The 16,805-nt window shown below is 54.0% G+C and overlaps 14 protein-coding genes across 20 annotated transcripts; 8 read left to right on the forward strand and 6 right to left on the reverse strand.

The window, feature by feature from the left end:
- Window positions 1-234: 234 nt before the first annotated feature.
- On the forward strand, window positions 235-612 carry KVP18_003016 (uncharacterized protein; the record flags this gene model as incomplete). Its single annotated transcript, XM_067954406.1, has 1 exon — window positions 235-612. One exon carries the CDS (start codon window positions 235-237, stop codon window positions 610-612), a length of 378 nt encoding a protein of 125 aa, XP_067808230.1.
- Window positions 613-718: 106 nt separating this feature from the next.
- On the forward strand, window positions 719-1,256 carry KVP18_003011 (uncharacterized protein; the record flags this gene model as incomplete). Its single annotated transcript, XM_067954397.1, has 3 exons — window positions 719-831; window positions 889-981; window positions 1,022-1,256. The coding sequence occupies 3 exons, from the start codon at window positions 719-721 to the stop codon at window positions 1,254-1,256; spliced, it is 441 nt and encodes a 146-aa protein (XP_067808221.1).
- Window positions 1,257-1,628: 372 nt separating this feature from the next.
- Window positions 1,629-1,955, reverse strand: KVP18_003022 (uncharacterized protein; the record flags this gene model as incomplete). The annotated part of the gene is made up of 1 exon (XM_067954414.1): window positions 1,629-1,955. One exon carries the CDS (start codon window positions 1,953-1,955, stop codon window positions 1,629-1,631), a length of 327 nt encoding a protein of 108 aa, XP_067808238.1.
- Window positions 1,956-2,084: 129 nt separating this feature from the next.
- On the reverse strand, window positions 2,085-2,679 carry KVP18_003012 (uncharacterized protein; the record flags this gene model as incomplete). Of its 2 annotated transcripts, XM_067954398.1 has the most annotated exons (2): window positions 2,085-2,555; window positions 2,584-2,679. In XM_067954398.1, the coding sequence occupies 2 exons, from the start codon at window positions 2,677-2,679 to the stop codon at window positions 2,085-2,087; spliced, it is 567 nt and encodes a 188-aa protein (XP_067808222.1). The 2 variants fall into 2 exon arrangements, with proteins under 2 accessions (XP_067808222.1, XP_067808223.1); XM_067954399.1 differs by lacking the exon at window positions 2,584-2,679 and having other exon boundaries at window positions 2,085-2,528.
- Window positions 2,680-2,760: 81 nt separating this feature from the next.
- Window positions 2,761-3,349, forward strand: KVP18_003015 (uncharacterized protein; the record flags this gene model as incomplete). Of its 2 annotated transcripts, XM_067954405.1 has the most annotated exons (2): window positions 2,761-3,194; window positions 3,223-3,349. In XM_067954405.1, the coding sequence occupies 2 exons, from the start codon at window positions 2,761-2,763 to the stop codon at window positions 3,347-3,349; spliced, it is 561 nt and encodes a 186-aa protein (XP_067808229.1). The 2 variants fall into 2 exon arrangements, with proteins under 2 accessions (XP_067808229.1, XP_067808228.1); XM_067954404.1 differs by lacking the exon at window positions 3,223-3,349 and having other exon boundaries at window positions 2,761-3,198.
- Window positions 3,350-3,382: 33 nt separating this feature from the next.
- On the forward strand, window positions 3,383-4,090 carry KVP18_003010 (uncharacterized protein; the record flags this gene model as incomplete). Its single annotated transcript, XM_067954396.1, has 1 exon — window positions 3,383-4,090. The coding sequence occupies one exon, from the start codon at window positions 3,383-3,385 to the stop codon at window positions 4,088-4,090; it is 708 nt and encodes a 235-aa protein (XP_067808220.1).
- Window positions 4,091-4,126: 36 nt separating this feature from the next.
- On the forward strand, window positions 4,127-4,630 carry KVP18_005193 (uncharacterized protein; the record flags this gene model as incomplete). Its single annotated transcript, XM_067949578.1, has 1 exon — window positions 4,127-4,630. The coding sequence occupies one exon, from the start codon at window positions 4,127-4,129 to the stop codon at window positions 4,628-4,630; it is 504 nt and encodes a 167-aa protein (XP_067808239.1).
- KVP18_003021 (uncharacterized protein) lies at window positions 4,627-5,256 on the reverse strand (the record flags this gene model as incomplete). The annotated part of the gene is made up of 1 exon (XM_067954413.1): window positions 4,627-5,256. The coding sequence occupies one exon, from the start codon at window positions 5,254-5,256 to the stop codon at window positions 4,627-4,629; it is 630 nt and encodes a 209-aa protein (XP_067808237.1).
- A 31-nt stretch (window positions 5,257-5,287) lies between these two features.
- On the forward strand, window positions 5,288-6,061 carry KVP18_003013 (uncharacterized protein; the record flags this gene model as incomplete). Of its 2 annotated transcripts, XM_067954401.1 has the most annotated exons (3): window positions 5,288-5,463; window positions 5,490-5,595; window positions 5,624-6,061. In XM_067954401.1, the coding sequence occupies 3 exons, from the start codon at window positions 5,288-5,290 to the stop codon at window positions 6,059-6,061; spliced, it is 720 nt and encodes a 239-aa protein (XP_067808225.1). The 2 variants fall into 2 exon arrangements, with proteins under 2 accessions (XP_067808225.1, XP_067808224.1); XM_067954400.1 differs by lacking the exons at window positions 5,288-5,463; window positions 5,490-5,595 and having other exon boundaries at window positions 5,756-6,061.
- A 66-nt stretch (window positions 6,062-6,127) lies between these two features.
- KVP18_003017 (uncharacterized protein) lies at window positions 6,128-7,831 on the reverse strand (the record flags this gene model as incomplete). 2 transcript variants are annotated; one of them, XM_067954408.1, is made up of 1 exon in its annotated part: window positions 6,128-7,831. In XM_067954408.1, the coding sequence occupies one exon, from the start codon at window positions 7,829-7,831 to the stop codon at window positions 6,128-6,130; it is 1,704 nt and encodes a 567-aa protein (XP_067808232.1). The 2 variants fall into 2 exon arrangements, with proteins under 2 accessions (XP_067808232.1, XP_067808231.1); XM_067954407.1 differs by having other exon boundaries at window positions 6,128-7,708.
- Window positions 7,832-7,849: 18 nt separating this feature from the next.
- KVP18_003018 (uncharacterized protein) lies at window positions 7,850-8,272 on the reverse strand (the record flags this gene model as incomplete). The annotated part of the gene is made up of 1 exon (XM_067954409.1): window positions 7,850-8,272. One exon carries the CDS (start codon window positions 8,270-8,272, stop codon window positions 7,850-7,852), a length of 423 nt encoding a protein of 140 aa, XP_067808233.1.
- A 156-nt stretch (window positions 8,273-8,428) lies between these two features.
- KVP18_003019 (uncharacterized protein) lies at window positions 8,429-9,462 on the forward strand (the record flags this gene model as incomplete). 2 transcript variants are annotated; one of them, XM_067954411.1, is made up of 2 exons in its annotated part: window positions 8,429-9,277; window positions 9,307-9,462. In XM_067954411.1, 2 exons carry the CDS (start codon window positions 8,429-8,431, stop codon window positions 9,460-9,462), a joined length of 1,005 nt encoding a protein of 334 aa, XP_067808235.1. The 2 variants fall into 2 exon arrangements, with proteins under 2 accessions (XP_067808235.1, XP_067808234.1); XM_067954410.1 differs by having other exon boundaries at window positions 8,429-9,346.
- Window position 9,463: 1 nt separating this feature from the next.
- Window positions 9,464-15,893, reverse strand: KVP18_003020 (uncharacterized protein; the record flags this gene model as incomplete). The annotated part of the gene is made up of 2 exons (XM_067954412.1): window positions 9,464-15,346; window positions 15,375-15,893. The coding sequence occupies 2 exons, from the start codon at window positions 15,891-15,893 to the stop codon at window positions 9,464-9,466; spliced, it is 6,402 nt and encodes a 2,133-aa protein (XP_067808236.1).
- Window positions 15,894-15,922: 29 nt separating this feature from the next.
- On the forward strand, window positions 15,923-16,805 carry KVP18_003014 (uncharacterized protein; the record flags this gene model as incomplete). Of its 2 annotated transcripts, none has more annotated exons than XM_067954403.1 (1): window positions 15,923-16,797. In XM_067954403.1, a coding segment is annotated over one exon (875 nt), but the record flags the coding sequence as incomplete, so codon positions are not given. The 2 variants fall into 2 exon arrangements, with proteins under 2 accessions (XP_067808227.1, XP_067808226.1); XM_067954402.1 differs by having other exon boundaries at window positions 16,226-16,805.

Raw genomic sequence — 16,805 nt, forward strand, 5'->3', positions numbered from 1 at the left:
CAAAGCATTTACCTTCAAAGCTGCGAACGCTCCCGTTAACTGTTACCTTAAGCGAAGCGACTCTGGACGCGTTCAGGCGCAGGGTGCTATATCCGGATACCCTTGCTGGGGTAACTGAATGACAACGTATCTTGGTTGTACGAATAAAATCTCGTTGGATCTTTAAAATCTACTCAAATAAAATTGACTTTGGTGCCCCACATACAATTAACTGAGCCTAACGTTGAAATCAAAATGCGTCTCCAATGTCTTGTCACCGTTGTACTTGCCGCAGACGCACTTGTTGAGGACCTTCAGCTTGCGGATGACACCAGAAAACCGTTCAACCTGTCGCCCTTCGACTCAGTGTGGAGCCCGTGCTCCGACTGTTCAGAGTTCGACGGATGCCTACAGTTCGGGCGTGCGTTGAAGGGCAAGCTGCTCCAGAAGACAAGGACGCCTACAGTGGGGGAGTGCATTAAAGCGTGCGACAACTGCGCAGACTGCAACGGCATCAAGTACTTCGCACTTGTGGAGAAATGCTACCTCATGCAATCCGAGGGCAACTCGACTGCTAACAAGTGGTTCGCTAGCCTCATGATAACCTGTTTGGAGAAACCTGCCACAACGTAAGCTTCCCCTTCTACTGGTTCCTTTAAATTTATTTGATTGCTTCTAATCCTATTACAGCACGTCAACGACTACGGTTCGTCCGTCTCATCCCTGTTTCCGCCACCACATGGACTTAGTCGGCGAAGACGTTCACAGCCTCAACGCACCCGATGCCGAGAGCTGTGCCCGTCACTGCTACGTCACTGCTGAGTGCGACTCCTTTACATTTCTGAACTATGGGTAAGGTGACTGTTGAATCTCTGCGTCTGGTGTCTCTGCTTCGCTTATATATCCCAGGTGTTATCTAAAGCGGAAGCCGACATCTAGCCGTTATTTGAAGGACTCTGTCTCAGCAGAGTTGAGCTGTATATTTCCAGGGGCAACGACGACGTAAGGAAATTCGTTGTTGGTTTATTTCATATTCCCGCAGTCCCTGTTGTCCGGAGTGCTTCGAATATAACGTGGACTTTTTCGGCAATGATTTCTACACCTGCAACGTTGCAAGTCCTCAGTTATGTCGAACCATTTGCAGCGCCAAGGTCGAATGCAAAGCATTTACCTTCAAAGAAACGACCGCTCCCGTTAACTGTTACCTTAAGCGAAGCGACTCTGGACGCGTTCAGATACAGGGTGCTATATCCGGATACCCTTGCTGGAGTAACTGATTTTAATGTGCACGGTCCATTAGGGCGGTACAAAAATATCTCAGTGAATTTTCGCAAAAAATATACGATTGTTTGTCGTTCGTTTTTTTACAAAAAAAAATTACGTATGTTCTGGACAATTCACACCTCCAGACCGCTCGGCTGGCGCTTCGGCTTGAGAAAGGAAGGAGGTTGCCAATCGTCGTCGTTGATCTTTGCACGCTTCGCTTTCCGATTCTTTGTCTGGTGATACAATTATCGACATCTATTCCGCATTATTGGCGAACTCCTCACCTTTGATCGTCGTTTGGAGTACTTTGGCGACTTGATTTCCTCGTTGCTGGAATATTTAAGTTTTCGTTCATATGATGCAGCGTACGAAAGTCGGGGCACTCACAATGGTTTGGTGGGTTGGCTGAATCGACGCACCTGTTCGTTTGTGTGTAGCATCTCCCGCTCGTCAATACCTTCTACGAGCAGGTCAACTTCCGATCGAATCCACACCCACACGCTAGAGAGCTGCCAGAAGTACTCAGTAGCAGGTTTGTCCAGGTCGCTGAGGTACTCTTTGATCCAGGCCCATCCTTCCCTGGCCCCGGGAGGAGGCGGTCTCCGAGACTCACGTAGCGGTGACTCAGTACAGTCTGGCGTCTGGTTATTGGTGACAGAGCCTTCAGCGAAGTCGATCTGTAACGCAAGATCAGAAGAATCCAGAGCCATTGGAAATTGTGCCGGTCACGCAAAAAGAGAACACAACAAACGCTCAGAGGCTGATTTGGAACGTCAGCCGGTGACGGTTTCACTTTTTCAACGGCCCTGTTGTGGCTGCTGCAGCCACACCACTTTTATTTACGCCGAATGCGATGCTTGTCGAAGCTTCCATACAATGCAACAGAGAGTCTGAAAGTCTTTCTGTGTTAGCTGGGCCAGTTCCAGGTTGACCACAGTCCGAAAGTGGTTTGGCGGCTGCGCGTCTGGCACTGGAGTCACTCCGCCCTCAACCTGTTGTTGCATATATCTGGTGACTAAAGCCAGTCCGAAGGAGTCCAGATTAGCGATGTGAGCGTTCAGCGCCAGCAGCTGCTCGAGCGGCACTTCAGCCGCTTTCACTTGGAGCTTTGCTTTTAACCGAGAGGTCGATGTTCGCATGTTCTCAGCCATTTTGGCATAGTCAGAACCTTCCCCGTTGTAGAGGACGCAGTTACTCCAGATCTGATCGATATCTTCCAGGACTTCAGCTGAGGTGGAGTAGTCTCCAGATTTAACATTCTTCTCTACTGTGGACAAGTCCATCGGATGCTTGATCACTGTAGGGTAATCCTGGGTGACCGACCGGACCGGTGCTCACCGTGAGATCCATCGCTTTCCAGTCTACGGGAGCCAGGAACGGCCAGGCGTCTTCGTTCTGCTTGAGACTGCGTATCAGTCCGAGAACCTCGTTCATGACGAAATTAGTCGTTTGTCTCCACGGCCGTTCGCACAAAAAGTGTCAGAATCTTTGGCGAAGAAAACCTCATATTCGGCGATGGGTGACGAAGAGGGTCGTGTGCAGTCAGTTAAGTCGGTCACGGAAGAGCGAGAACCGGGGACAGACGAGGCTGCGGAGGAGCAAGCGCCAGTTTCGGAGGAGCAAGCGCCAGTTTCGGAGGAGCAAGCGCCAGTTTCGGAGGAACCGGAGCAGCCAGCTACGGAAGAGCAGTCCGGGTTGGATTGGCGAGGCGTCATCATGGCGATGAACGAAGCAATTGACTCTGTGGTCGGAAATGACCCCCGCACTTTACTAAAAGTGACGAACCTCGCAATGAGCGGCTTAATTATCGTTACCTGCACCATGCTGGGAGCTGAAAGGTCACGTATAGAGGCGACTCGCGACCACATGACTAGGTTACTGGCGGAGGGGATCACCGCGGCTTCCATGAATCCGAAATTCGTGATGCCGGACGATATTCATTGGTACACGTGAGTGAGGCTGGCGACCGTTACACAGGGACCCCATCTTCATGATGTGGTTTGGCTTTTTTTCGCTGGCGCTCGTCTTTGTGTTTATTCTGAATGCAGTCTTGTCGAAGGTTATGGGAGAACAGATGAAGGCAGAGCGAGAGAAGGCAGAGTGATGTGCTTTGTGACATAATCGCCCTTTTCTAGAGATGCGCATCTACGTGACTTATAGCCATTGGCCCATCCACATTGCGTCCATCGTGGGCTTCTCGCCTGGAAGCTCTCCTGATGAGTCCACCTGCCCATTTCATGGCTTCGAAGAACGAACTCCGTCCCCCGATTCACTGTTTGTACCGGAAGTATGTCCGAATATGCTGCCTCTAGAGCAGTTCACGGCCCTCTACGGTCCCGTCTCGCCTGGACTTGCTCGTGTAGTGTCCCCTACGGAGGCCAAGCTCTTGATGGCTCGCCGAGGTGTAAACGACTCGCCTCCTGTGAGCATCATCGGCAACCTACCACAGAATCCGATTTCGCCTCCTGGCTCAACGCACCCTCCTCTGTACCTTGACGACTGGCGAAAGCGACGCTGGGCAAAAACAGGGCTAATAATTACGACGAAGCCAAGCGTGTATTCTGACCGGCTCTCACCTCCACTGGGATCGCCAAGCGTGTATTCGGACCGGCTCTCACCTCCACTGGGATCGCGACCATTGGTAGAACCTCCACCCCGCTATAGCGATCTCTACCCTGGCCGCCGCGTCACTGCCGCTGGGTATCATCTGCCAAAAGGCTGTGAACATACTCACTACCTGGCAAGGGCTCGGGATTCGCTGGAGGATCTGCGGAAGCTACCGAGCGCTCCTGCATTGGACGACCGGCCTGAAAGTCCTATTCCAGATATTTCTTTCGATGATTGACATGACCTTTAATCAGTGTTAAAATAATTAGCTGAGATGAACAAAGACTTCTGTCAAAAGCTGATGGAGTTCGTTCCTGAGATGAACCAAGACTTCTGTGAAGCCCAAAAGCTGATGTTTGGGAAGTGGCCCATCCACCCTTACGAGGTGTTCCTTTGGTCACCGTTGTCGATGGCCCTGGTGAACACGAAACCGTTGGTCCCGCATCACGTTCTAGTCTGTCCCAGGCGAGTCGAGAGTCAGTATCTCAATCTGTCTCCAGAAGAGCAGCGTGACTTGTGGCGCCTGGCACGACTCGTTGCGCTGGTTATCAAGGGGACGCCCACCTCAGATGCCCATGTGACTTTCTCAGTGCAGAATGGCCGTCTCAGTGGTCAGACCGTGGATCACGTCCATATCCATATCATGCCCGCTACAGTGGGGATGTCACCTGACGTCGAGCGAACCGAACAAACCGAGGAGGAGATGCGTAATGAGAGTACAACTCTCACAGCAAGGTTTGTTCATTTGGTGAAATCTAACGCTGTGCCTTCTAATTAATTTGATGGTAGGAGCCGATTGCAGCTCTCCCCCCTCCACCCAGAATCGCACTCGCAGAATGCGCTGCGCTTCTTCTGTCGACATTCTCCACGATGATTGCATTTCTTGGTGTAGGGACGATGGCTGGACCAAGTCTCGTTATGAGGACAGTCTAAACAGTCGACAAGCTCATGGCAAAGCCCCGAATAGCATTCCGGCGGCCCCTTGTGCTCTATGCACAACGTGTATACCTTTCCACACGTCCCTGAGTAGTAGTTGTCCGAACTGACCACCACGCCACTTGGGTAGCCTGCGGATTCCGCCAGGGCATCCGCCAATGCCAAACACTCGTCTCTGTGGATCTCGGTGAAATCATTTGCCTTCTTGAACTGATCGAAGCAGAATGACGGCAGTGACACGACGTCTTCGCCGGCGTCGTCCGCCTTCCGACATTCACGAACGAACCCGGCGACGAACTCCATGCAGGACTGACAGGACACGTCATATTTACTAGGCCTAGGCAATATCGGAAAGTACAGATTGTCCTCGGCAGGCTTGTTCTCGTATTTGACTTTGTATGGCCTGCTGGGCAGCCATGAAGGCAGGCTGGCCGTCAGCAACAGCCGCCACACAAAGCGCAGTCTCATACAACTATTTGTTTTATTAAAAAAATTCTGAATGCAGAACCCATCGAACAACATCTACAACATTGACGTAGATTGGGACTGCGCAGCAAGAGGCGACTGTATGTCGCCTGTTCGTGAGACGGGTCATCGAGTTAGTTGCATTCCGCTGTCTGATGCCTGTGTCGACGAGGTTCTCATTCGTATCGGCACGGAACAGGTTTCTGAGAGGTGCGGCTCCAGAAGAGTAAACACAGATGCGTGGTTCTGAAGACTGTGCATCACACAGAGGCTAACATGTGGGTCTGTGCAAATTTGAAGAAACAAGGCCTGTACGAAGCCCAACCCAAGGAGGACTCCGAGGTGAATCGCAGGTGTAGCACAAACGCAGTCTGGTCCCGTCTTCTCTCACATTCATTGCCTCGCCTTCCACAACAGTACCATTGTGACGTACACAAAGTTTTTATCTGCATCCAAAGGCAGTGACCGCTCTTGCTCCCGATTTGGGGATGAACTGAAGTCTATGCTGGACGGCATCCACTTTGACTTGCCACCAGACCTGCCTGACCCACCGAAGGTTGCAATCGTCGTTCCTCCGCTACCGTTGGTTGCAATGTCACCGAAAGGACGCCGACGCTCACGAGTCGCCACTGGGCTCTCGTTTGGCAGCGTAACCGCTGGTGTTGACTCCTACGATGTTCCCATCTCTATCCCCGCTTTGAGATCAGATTTACCCGCCAAGTCTATTGCTAAGAAACAGGTAAGATGCCTGTGGTCATTAGAGCAGCCATTCGGTAGTTGCTATGTGCTAGCTGTGCATGATCCCTGAGCCATATGCAAGCCTCGCTCATTTTGAAGTCCTGCGTGAATTCGGATAGATCAACACTAAAGGTACTCAGCCCCACGTTTCCGTCAGCAACAAACAGCGCCTTTGTATCTCGGCCATCTTCTCTGCACCCCACAAGGACTGGAGCTCGTCTAGAACCATCTCGGGCATCGGGTGGGACCGGCCACATATTAAAAGCGTGTCTGGAGGTCTTGGGGGCAGAAGGCGCAAGGCAGTAGTTACGTGGTGCTTCTTGATGATATTGGTGTCGTCTGGATTCCCGAAATCAGCCTCTGTCAATTGGCTGAAGGCGAGAACGCAGCTGTCCTCGTCAGGCGTCCACCGCTGGACGTCGGCTTTAACATGCGACATCACTGGGTTGGGGGTGCACGCTAGGCAGTCCTTACGGGGATTACGAAACCCGAAGTACAGCCGCAAGCGGGATGTGTGCAGACCCATGCACCGCCTCAACGCCCGGTCCCTAGCAATCGCCCTCCCCAGAGCACATCCTGTACCTGTCGCCACCACAAGCGTGTCCAGCGCAGTCTTCTCAGAAATGCAGAGGTGGCTTTTTTCCACGTAGCAAACTGCTTTGCTTCCTGGCACTAAGGACTTTAAGAAGGAGCTGGCCAGCCCCCGTTTGCTAGACAGCTTCGAAAACGGGAACGTTTTCACTGCAACGAGCAGCGAACACCAACGCGAGGGGCATATGCGGCGTCTGAGGGCCACCGATGGGAGGTCGCTCAGGACGGCGGTCTCCAAGGGGGATGACGCAATGGAGTAGCTTCGTGGACGCATAGGAGGGAGCATCCTCACGAGATCCTCGACAGGTAGACTGACGAGACCCGCGAAATCCGCTATGACGTCAGCAAAGTCCCTGTGAGGATAAACAACATAGTCGTAAAACAGCTTCTTGCCTTCCGCAGTGCGGCTGGCCATCTCCAGCAGTCGATCTCGTACGAACGCGTCGTTGGCCGACAGAGAGAGCAGTCGAAGTGAAGTTCGGTCTGGAGATGCCGAGATGTCCAGGCGCCGGGACAGCAAATCGAACAGTCTATGCTCGCCGACGAGTGAGTCTGGGTGGAGGTCCAAAGCGCTTATGAGGGACCTCACGTCATCGGCCTCCGCCACCGGGTATACCGCCAAACTATCTCCCAGGTCGTACTCAAGGTCGGCCGCCATCACATGCAGTCTGCGAACTTCGGTATGGGCCGACTCGTCTGTTATTTGCTCATTGGAGATAACAGTCGCCAAGAGCGGAGTCAGGGGATGTGGAATTGCGTGGGCAACGTCCCTGACTGCTTCATCCGGATCTCCGCCGCCTCCGACAGTCTCTACCAGCGCGTCAAGCCACGCATCAAACTCGGAATAGACCCCGAAGTCATCACTGTCGTCTCCCAGCCCTAGTGGGTGGATTTCGTTGGCACCCAGCGCTCTCAGCATTCCATGGAGCTTCCGACCTGCATGATTGAAGTGCTTATATCTTCGGTCTCCCAACCCGAACACTGTATACTGGAAGTTGTCCAACGCTTGGACACCAAGTCGGTTCAAATCTTCCCAAAATCGAAGCGCGCTGCGCGGGAACTCTCCGAAGCCCGCAGTGCTCACGACAAATACCGCGATCCGATCGCCGAGCAGGAGCTCGGCCATGTCTACCTGGTCGACAAGCAGAGGAATGGTGTTGACATCGTGAGCGCTGAGTGCGAGGATGACATCCCTAGCCAGAGAGCAGGCGGTTCCCGTTTCCGAAGCAGCCACTACGACGAACCTCATCGTCAAAGTTCAAATTTTTTAGGCAAGCAGCATTTGGGCAAATTCCTTGTATCGAATCTTCCCGTCACCGTTGGCATCCCCGCTGAGGATGATCTTCTCCACGTCGTCAGCTGAGAGGCGGTCGCTGAGATTAAGGAGGACGTGCTTCAACTCGGAGGCCGAGATGGTGCCAGAATCGTCACGGTCGAACAGCCTGAAGGCTTTGATGAGATCCTTTTCAGGGTTAGTGCCCTTAAGGAGGGTTTCTGCGTGCTTGAGAAACATGGGGCAGTCAATTTTGGCTCCCGTGTCCTTCAAACACCGATGTACCTCGTCATCAGACACATTTGCACCTGTGGACCTAAGCACCACTCCCATGTCCACGCCGTAAATCAGGCCGTCTCCGTCCTTGTCGAAAAGGGCGAACGCCTCCCTCAGTTGTAGCTGCTGCTCTGGCGACATTATTAGCAATTATTGGTCATCCTTATGTAAACTAAAAAACTGAGTGACTATTTTCTTCGTCGTCCTTCAGGGCTTTCCAGCATCTGAGAATCGCGTGTAACGAGATCCCGTCAGCTGTTGGGTGATCGACACGCGAAAAAAGGCGACATTCTGGCAATGTCCACCCGTGCGAAGCGGTACCTGCAGCTGGATGCGCATATCGGACAGGGAACGTACGGAAAGGTCGAGAAGGCTGAAGATTCGACTGACGGCAAAGTGGTCGCCATTAAGAAGGTGAAGGTGGAAGCGGTGACGGACAAACTAGCTGACGGCGACGCAGTCATCTCCATGTACGGCATCCACTATACAGTGCTGCGCGAGATCAAGCTGATGTCCGAGATTCACCACAAGTACGTGATGGACTTGAAGGACGTCTTCGTAGACAAAGATTTCGTCAATCTGGTAATGCCTCATATGGCCTCCGATCTGAGAAAAGTGCTGGAGAAACGCGTCCGCTTCAATGAAGCGAACATCAAGTGCATTCTGCAGATGATTCTCGAGGGAATGAAAATCCTCCACGACAACTACTTCCTACATCGTGACCTGTCGCCTGCGAACGTCTTCATAGCTGCAGACGGAACCTGCAAGGTGGCAGACTTCGGCCTTTGCAGAATGTACGGCTCACCCCGTCCGTGCAAAAAGACCCCCAAGGTTGTCACTCTGTGGTATCGCTCTCCTGAGCTGCTGTTCGGCGCCCCGTACTACCAGGATAAAATCGATACGTGGAGCATCGGATGCATTTTTGCTGAGCTGCTTAATGGAGGCAAGCCTCTTTTTCCTGGTCTCACAGAGGTGGATCAACTGGCCAAAATATTCGCCATCACTGGAACGCCTGTGGTTCCTCAGGAGCAAGAGGAGGAAGAGGGCTCTCAGAAAGACCTGTACTGGCCTGAGTGCAAGAACTTACCCTTGTACGTGGACTTTACGCACTGTGACCCGGTACCGCTAAAGCGCATATTCCCCACAGTAAGCCACATGGTGGGAACCGCATTCAGTCGTCTGACGTCGCAATCGACTTACTATCAAAGCTGTTGAAATTGGATCCTAACGAACGTCTTTCTTGTGCCGAAGCCCTCGCTCATCCCTACTTCGAAGCGCTGCCACGTGCGTGTCAAGTGTCGGATTTGCCACTGGGTCAGATGGGTCTTTAGCTTAGCGGACGCGGATTGTGAACTGGAACTCCTGATCGCAGCCCACATAGCAGTCGGACATGACGAACAGCCCGAAAGGGTGGTCACCACTGGTGTCGGGGCTCTCCAGACACAACTTAACTGTGTGGCCTGTCTTCACTGCCGTTACTTTCTTGATCGCCAACAGTGTGTTCTCAGTCGAATTACCGATCAGCGCCCACCACTGTTCATCCTTCTCAACTGGAAAGTAGCTTGCGAACACGGGGCCTGCCTCGTCGCCGTCCTTCTCAAGAGTAACTGTTATGGTAAACTCAGTGCTGACGTCGACAGCGAACACTCTGTTGTCCAAGTCTTCGGGGTCTGGCGAGACGTCGTCGGCGCCAATGGCATGGAACAACACACTGAGCATTGGATACCGGTTGCAGGCACCCGCCAACTGAGCTATTTGCGCGTCGCTAAAGTGTTTCTCCAAGAGGTCCTGCCTATCCTGGTCATCCATCTCAATAAATCCTGACATGTCCTCGACGTGACGGCTCCTGCAATCTGCAATGAACTCTTCGTTTGCAAATGGCAGCTGCAGAAGGCTGCATTCCGGCTTAGCGGAATGGATCGCCTGCACCGTCATTTGCGACAACTCCATTATGGACAGTGCAGCTCTGAGCCAACCGTTGGAGGCCACGACGTCGACCAAGCCCTGAATTAGGCGCGCCGCCGTCTGCACAACCTGAAGCTTGTCCTTCTGAAGATCAGAGGTCAGCTGGGACCGGTTCAGGTGCGCATACAAGAGAATGAGTGCCTTGGAATGACAATCCGAAAACGAGAAGCCCTCTGGAAGCGAGAGGTTCAATAGCCCCGTAACCTGGCTCAGAATTTGGTCTTCGCCGCTTCTGATCGGCAGCCTCTCGAACTCAGAGGCAGCCGCTATCATCTCCAGCGCGGTCTTCTTCTTGGTGTTGGATGACACAGATTTGTTGAAGAGCTCAATCGTGAACGTTCGAATGTTATAGAACGCTGAGATCAGCCCGAGATTAAGAGGCGACAGGTCCATCTCACCCTCCACGGCGATGCACTGGGCCGTAGCCAACGTTTCGCATGCCGACTCCACCAGCCCAGACAGGTGGTCAGCCAGCTGCTCAGGCCCCACGCTGGACAAACCGTAGAAGTTTGGGTTTTTTCCTAGTCGTCGGTAGTAGAATGTCCAGGTGAGCCAGTCAACGGCGTCTTGCTTGTTTTCGATCGTTTTCAGGGAGATCTCCGCGTTCATGTAATCGGCAATGCGGCTATCCAGGCAGGATTCTACAGGAATAGATTCGAATATGAAGCGCTTATAGAATTCCTTGCGAGCTCCCGCGCATAGCAACAGAGTTCTGCCGCCTTCCGACGAGCTCGCACGCCCAATCATCGACAGCGTCTCGTGGACCGGGAAGTCCACGAACTTTCCCAGATGGCCATCGAACCGAGAGGTGTCCTGGATAACGACCAGGCTCGCGGTCAAGGAGCAGGCAACGTGGAGTGGCTGCGTGAGGAACAGCACCTGAATGGCGCCGGTCCGGAACAGCTCTTCCACCGCAGTTCGCTCCTTGGACGTAAACCCTTCGTGTATGAAGCCTACTCCGCGCCTCAACGTCACCCCTAGTGCCGAGCTACTCCAGCCAAAGAGCGCGATAGTCTCATCGATTTGTGCCTGCGACACCTTCAGGAACCTGTCTGGTCGGTCGTCAGCGGCGGCCATCAGCAGGAGGTCTGTGCTGGCGACGCGAACCTGCTTCCGATCGGGAACGAAAACGAGTACAGGAGAGATCGGTGAGTACGTCTCGATGGCCATGTAAGTAGGCCGGAGCATCGCCATGAGTCTGGAGTCTCGGTGGTGGATGTCAAAACCTTGAATGCTGACTTCCAGACTGGTAGGGCGCACGACCGGCGCGAAGTTGAACAGGTTTTCGGCGGTGCCTCCGACCCAGTCCAGCACGTCCTTGGCATTAGTTAGTGATACGCCAAAAGCCACTATGCGGATGGGGGTTGACAGCTGGGCTGCCATATATCTTGTTCTACTGACACAGACCTCCATGGCGCCGCCCTCTTCGGGATCTGATAGTTGATGCACGTGCTCCACGATCAGCAGCCCGATTTTCTGGATCGCTTTCCGTGTCCGCCATCGCCGACTCAGCACGTCCCAGCATGATGGAGTGCATACGATGACGCTGGCGGCTTGAACCTTGGCCAGGTTTTGCATAAGATCGTCTGTGAGGCCGGTCACAACCACTCCGAGTTGAGGCTCTAGCCGCTGTTTCCAATCCCGGAGCCGCGCGTCCACCAAGTGCGCGTGCGGAAGAAGGCATACACAGCGGCGGCGCCCCTCCGGGCCGTGCTGCAGGGTCCGTAGGACCGCGAACTCAGCGCAGAGCTGTTTCCCGCTGTTGGGCGCCGCGCACAGCACCGCGTTGGCATCCGAGAGATAGAACGAAGGGAATGCCTGGGTCTGAATCGGGTTGAAGGTGTCGACATGCGAGTACAGGACTTCCGCCTTAGGAAGCTTCAACGCCGAAACTGGCAGCAGCTGCATACCCAACAGGTGGGTATGCGGAGGATTCTTCTGAGGTAGAATTAAGCTGGTGAATGGCACCGTCAACGTAGTGTCTGCTCCCAACCATTTGTCGCTGACCACGTTGATGAAGTAGTTGGGAGGCGGTACATCGGACTGGATTGGTACCACGAAATCCAACACCAGGCCGTCAGTGACATGTGATTCCTTGACCACAAAGAATTCGCTGTGCAGGATTTGCTCGCCGTCCGTGTCAAGTACGAATACCCAGAAGGGCTGAGCGTAGCCGTGAACAGTTCGGTCCCACACGAAATCCGCCAGGACAGTCAACTCGAACGAAAGGCATGTGCGGGTGACTGGTTGTACAGCGGCACTCAGCTCGAGTCGCGGGAAGCTGTGGATCCATCGATGGACCTTCTTGCCCATCGCTGCGTCGCGGACTAGCTCTCCGAGCGCCGAGGGGGTAAGGTCATAAAACCGTCTCCATGATATGTCGCGGCTTTCCAGGCGTTTCAGGGTCAGATCAGGCAACACCTTCAACTGACGTAGGGGGCACATGCAGCTCCACACTCGGTGATCGATCATCTTGCAGAACTTGAGGCAACGGGATGCCGCCGAGGCCCAACCCCTCTTCAGGCAGATTTCAAACAGAGCTCGCATAATTCGGCCAGCTGACTGTCTGACATAGACGAGGTCGCTATTTATCGCGTAGCCCTCTAAGCTCATTCTGGAGATGTAGGCCTGCAGAAGGACGTTGACCTTGGATAAGGATTCGTCGACGCCGCCCTTGACAGGAATCGGCACCTTCTCCAAAAGCTTGACCACCTCGACTTTCTCCTCATCTCTCACAGGCATGAACTCGAACTCACGAGACAACGCGAATATGCGAAGCAGGTCTACATCACTCACTTCCGGAGAAAGATGCTCGTTGTAGCGGCGCATACTTTGGTGCCGGATGTAGTAGTGGCTGGCTACCCGCCCAAGAGCGGTCACTTGCAGCTGACCGGAGCGACGATCATACTTCAGCAGGTTGTGGCGGTCGAGAAGCACCAGCACGGAGTGTGCCAGGTCCACACGCCGCTGTTCCAGGGTTGGGTCGCTGGTCAAGCTGTCGGGGTCAGCCCCGTAGAGCTTGGGGTTACGAAGCATTCGGACGTAAAGGTACGTGTACGCCAACCAACGAACAGCGCCGGCGCGGCTGCGTATGGAGCCGGAGACGACCTCAGCATTAATCACGTCAGGCAACAGAGACATCATCTGCGATTCGATAGGCAGTTGCTGGTTGTTCAGCGACATGTAGTACTGCAGTTCGTCGATCATGGTGATAATCACACCGTGACCATCGGCATCGTACTGGGGACGACCCGCACGACCCATCATTTGCATGACATCCATGGGACTCAGCTCCTGCCAAGAGCCTTTCTCCGGAGAGTAGACACTGGTTCCTTTGATCAGCACGGTATGCGCGGGAAGGTTTACGCCCCAGGCTAGCGTTGCGGTGCTGACCAGCACCTGTATGTGACCGTCAGCGAACAGTGCCTCTACCAGGCTCCTATCCTCACGTGGCATGCCGGCGTGGTGGATGCCGAAGCCATAAGCTAGCAATTCCGCCAACTCAGGCGTTTTGCAGTTGTCGACCTCCGCTTGGAGGATCTCACGGCTGGCGCCGTCACCCAGGAAGCTGCCCAAAAGCTCGTGCTCCGTGGCCAAATCCACCACAGCCTTCGCTGTGCGGGCCGTCTCCTTCCGGGAATGGGTGAAAATCAGGACCTGGTTCTTGCCCGCACACGCCATCACCTTCTCGTAGCACACCTGGTTCATGGCGTTCATCTTCTTGGACCCCTTCTTGCACTTTACTCCAATGTATGTTTGCTGAAGCGGTACCGGGCGGAAGTGATTGCCGAACACGAACAGGCCTCTATTCTCTTCCAACGACACCCGCATAAACACGGCTACATCCTCGTAATTCGGGAGCGTTGCGCTGAGCCCGACCAGCCGTACTCGCGTCTGTGTCGACTCCATACGTCGAATGCTCCGAGCGACAAGCGCCTCAATAACAGGGCCTCGCGCGTCGTGAAGCAGATGGATTTCGTCAATGACGATCAGTTTGACAAGCTGAGTCAGCGTGCGCTGATCAACCTTGCGCGTGATGACGTCCCATTTCTCAGGCGTCGTCACGATGATGTTCGTCTCCTCCAGCTCGCTTCGACTCATAGAGACGTCTCCGGTGAGCTCATGCACTTTCACCCCGTACGACGAAAACCGCTTGCTGAACGTCTGTACTTGCTCGGCCACCAGAGCCTTCATAGGTGAAATGTACACCACGCGAAAAGCGGTGAGGTCGACGCGCCCGTTGGGAAGGAAACACTGGCTCATGGCATTCAGCATGCAAAGGACTGCGACGTTCGTCTTTCCGGCGCCCGTAGGCGCACACAGCAGCATGTTGTTACTGTCGGAAAGAGCAAAGTCGCAAACTTTTGACTGGACCGGGTTCAAGTGTGTGATGTCCACGCACGTAAATGCAGGTCGCGCCCAAGTCGGGAGGCTAGCGATCGGCTTCAACTTAACAGCGCCAGCCTCGTTCCTCACAGCGGGGATGGACACCTCATCGTAGAGTTTGGTGACGACCCTCTGGGACCCCTCTGGTACCTTCACCACCTCATTGGCCATGAGATGGGCCCCCTGAGGAAACATCAACGACTCCAGGTCCACAGTTTCCCTAGGCAAGGTCGAGTCAGGAGCAGCGTCTGCTGCCTCTTCCTCGTGCGCAGGTCGCGGCTGCTTTTCCTGCAGAGTGGCCGCTTCTTGGCGCATGGTGCGTGCGAATAACTTCTCCCGGTCTTTGGAGCTGCCACTGGCTTCCATGTCGCCTAGAACCTTCCGACCTTCTGGAGAGCTTTCCATCTCTGAGATAATTGCGCGGGTGCTTTCCTCAGATTGACTCTGTCCCAGTCGAGTTAGGTAATAGACGCTCCATCTGTTATTCAGCAGCAATTTGGCGAAGGAGAAGTTCTCGTACTTGAGCAGCATCACCAATGCGTTCTCACACGACTGCGTATCCTCATCAGCAAGGCAAGCCAAGATCTGCCGCTCCAGTGTCTGCACTTCTGACAGGTCCGGTACAAACTTGTTCAACTCTCTCTGCAACCAGTAGGCGTGTATGCTGCCGGCAGGCAGGTCTACGCCAGTATCGGCATTACCCTCGGATTCCGACTCCGACCTCATCTCAATGGCCTCATTCCCTTGGTCGTCGGATTTCTCCGAGTCATCAGACTCGCTCTCGAAGTTCTCCTCCACGTCATCCTCATCAAAGATCACGACAAGGCCGGCATCATCCGCAGCGGTTTCGTTCGATTGTTGAGTCTGATATGAAATGTTCCGTCTGCCTCACCTCTCCATAGTCATCAATGTCCTTCGCCAGTCGCAAAATCTTTCCGTACTCGCTATCCGTCAAGGGACCAATTGTGCCCAGAACTGCCGTCCTAGTGTCCGTGTCAGCCTGTTCGGTGTGCACTGCTTCAAGGACCTCCTCTGCGGCGTCCTTAAGCACTCCACTGTCAACATCTCCCAGCTTCGACGCGATGAGCGACATCAGATTTTCGAAGTACATCTGATTGACCTTGGTGGTTGGGGTGTAGAATTTGCGATCCTCGATGTCCTCGTCGAGGACCGTCGCGCCTTTCGTCACTGAAATCCGACCTCTCCGTCGCTTGGAAGGTCTATCGATCTCCTCGCCGCCCCGTTTCATCTTCATGACCTTGTCTCCCATCGGATATAGCGCTTGTCTGGCAAGCGTCTCCGCCTCGCCGGAAGGTTCGTTGGACGGAGGAGGGGCCCGCTCTCGCTGGAGGACCAAACTCGAGTTTTCCCGGTACTCGAATCGCTTGAAAGCCTCGTACTTCTCCGCCATCGCGGTTAAATATCGATTTCTGACCTTCAATGAAGACCTGCTTCTATGAGGTCCTAGGGGTTCCTAGCACCGCGACAGAGGAGGATATAAAACAGGGCTATCGGAAACTCGCTTTGAGATGGCATCCTGACAAGAATCGAGACAATCCCGACGCCACTGCTGTTTTTCAGGGTCTTCAGGAGGCCTACGCCACCCTCTCTGATCCGCAGGAGAGGGCTTGGTACGATGGCCACAAAACTCAGATCCTCCGCGGTGACGCTGACGTGGAGGGTGGCGACGATCCGAGCGGCATCAACCTCTATCGCTATTTTACGCGTGACGCACATAAGGGCATGCATGATGCTCCTAACGGCTTTTATCAGACGTACGCGGCCCTTTTTGAAGATCTCATTAGCGCCGAGAACACGTACGGCAACTGCGCCGAACCCCGAGTCGCCCCAGTTTTCGGAAACTCCCGCTCTACTCCACAGGCGGTCATGAAGTTCTACCAATGGTGGGGACAATTCTCCACGTTCAGGGGTATGAACCACGCTGAAGTTTGGAACCTGAGTGAGGCGTCGAACAGATACGTACGGAAGGCGATGGAGAAGGAGAATCAGGAGGAGCGAAACAAAGCCAGAAAGGAGCTCAACTACACCGTGCGAGAACTGACATACTTCCTCAAGAAGCGCGACCCAAGAATGAAAGACGTGATGCTGCATCAGGCTCAGGAGAAGCAAAGAAAAGCCGAGGAGGCAGATGCAAGAAAAAAACAGCTGGAAGACCAGAAGAAGCAGGCACGCGATCGGCGACGCCTGCAAGCCGAAAGCGTACTGGCACAGTTGGAACGCGAAAAGGAGGATGCCATCGCGAGGGGCCAAGCCTTTTATGACGAGGAGAGTGAGTCAGAGGAAGTCACCGAGGTGTACGACT

Source organism: the organism of the source record quoted next (genome assembly GCF_019968955.1).
Source record: "MAG: Porospora cf. gigantea A chromosome Unknown PgA_NODE_485_length_16805_cov_413.526, whole genome shotgun sequence".
NCBI classification, from domain to species: domain Eukaryota; phylum Apicomplexa; class Conoidasida; order Eugregarinorida; family Porosporidae; genus Porospora; species Porospora cf. gigantea A.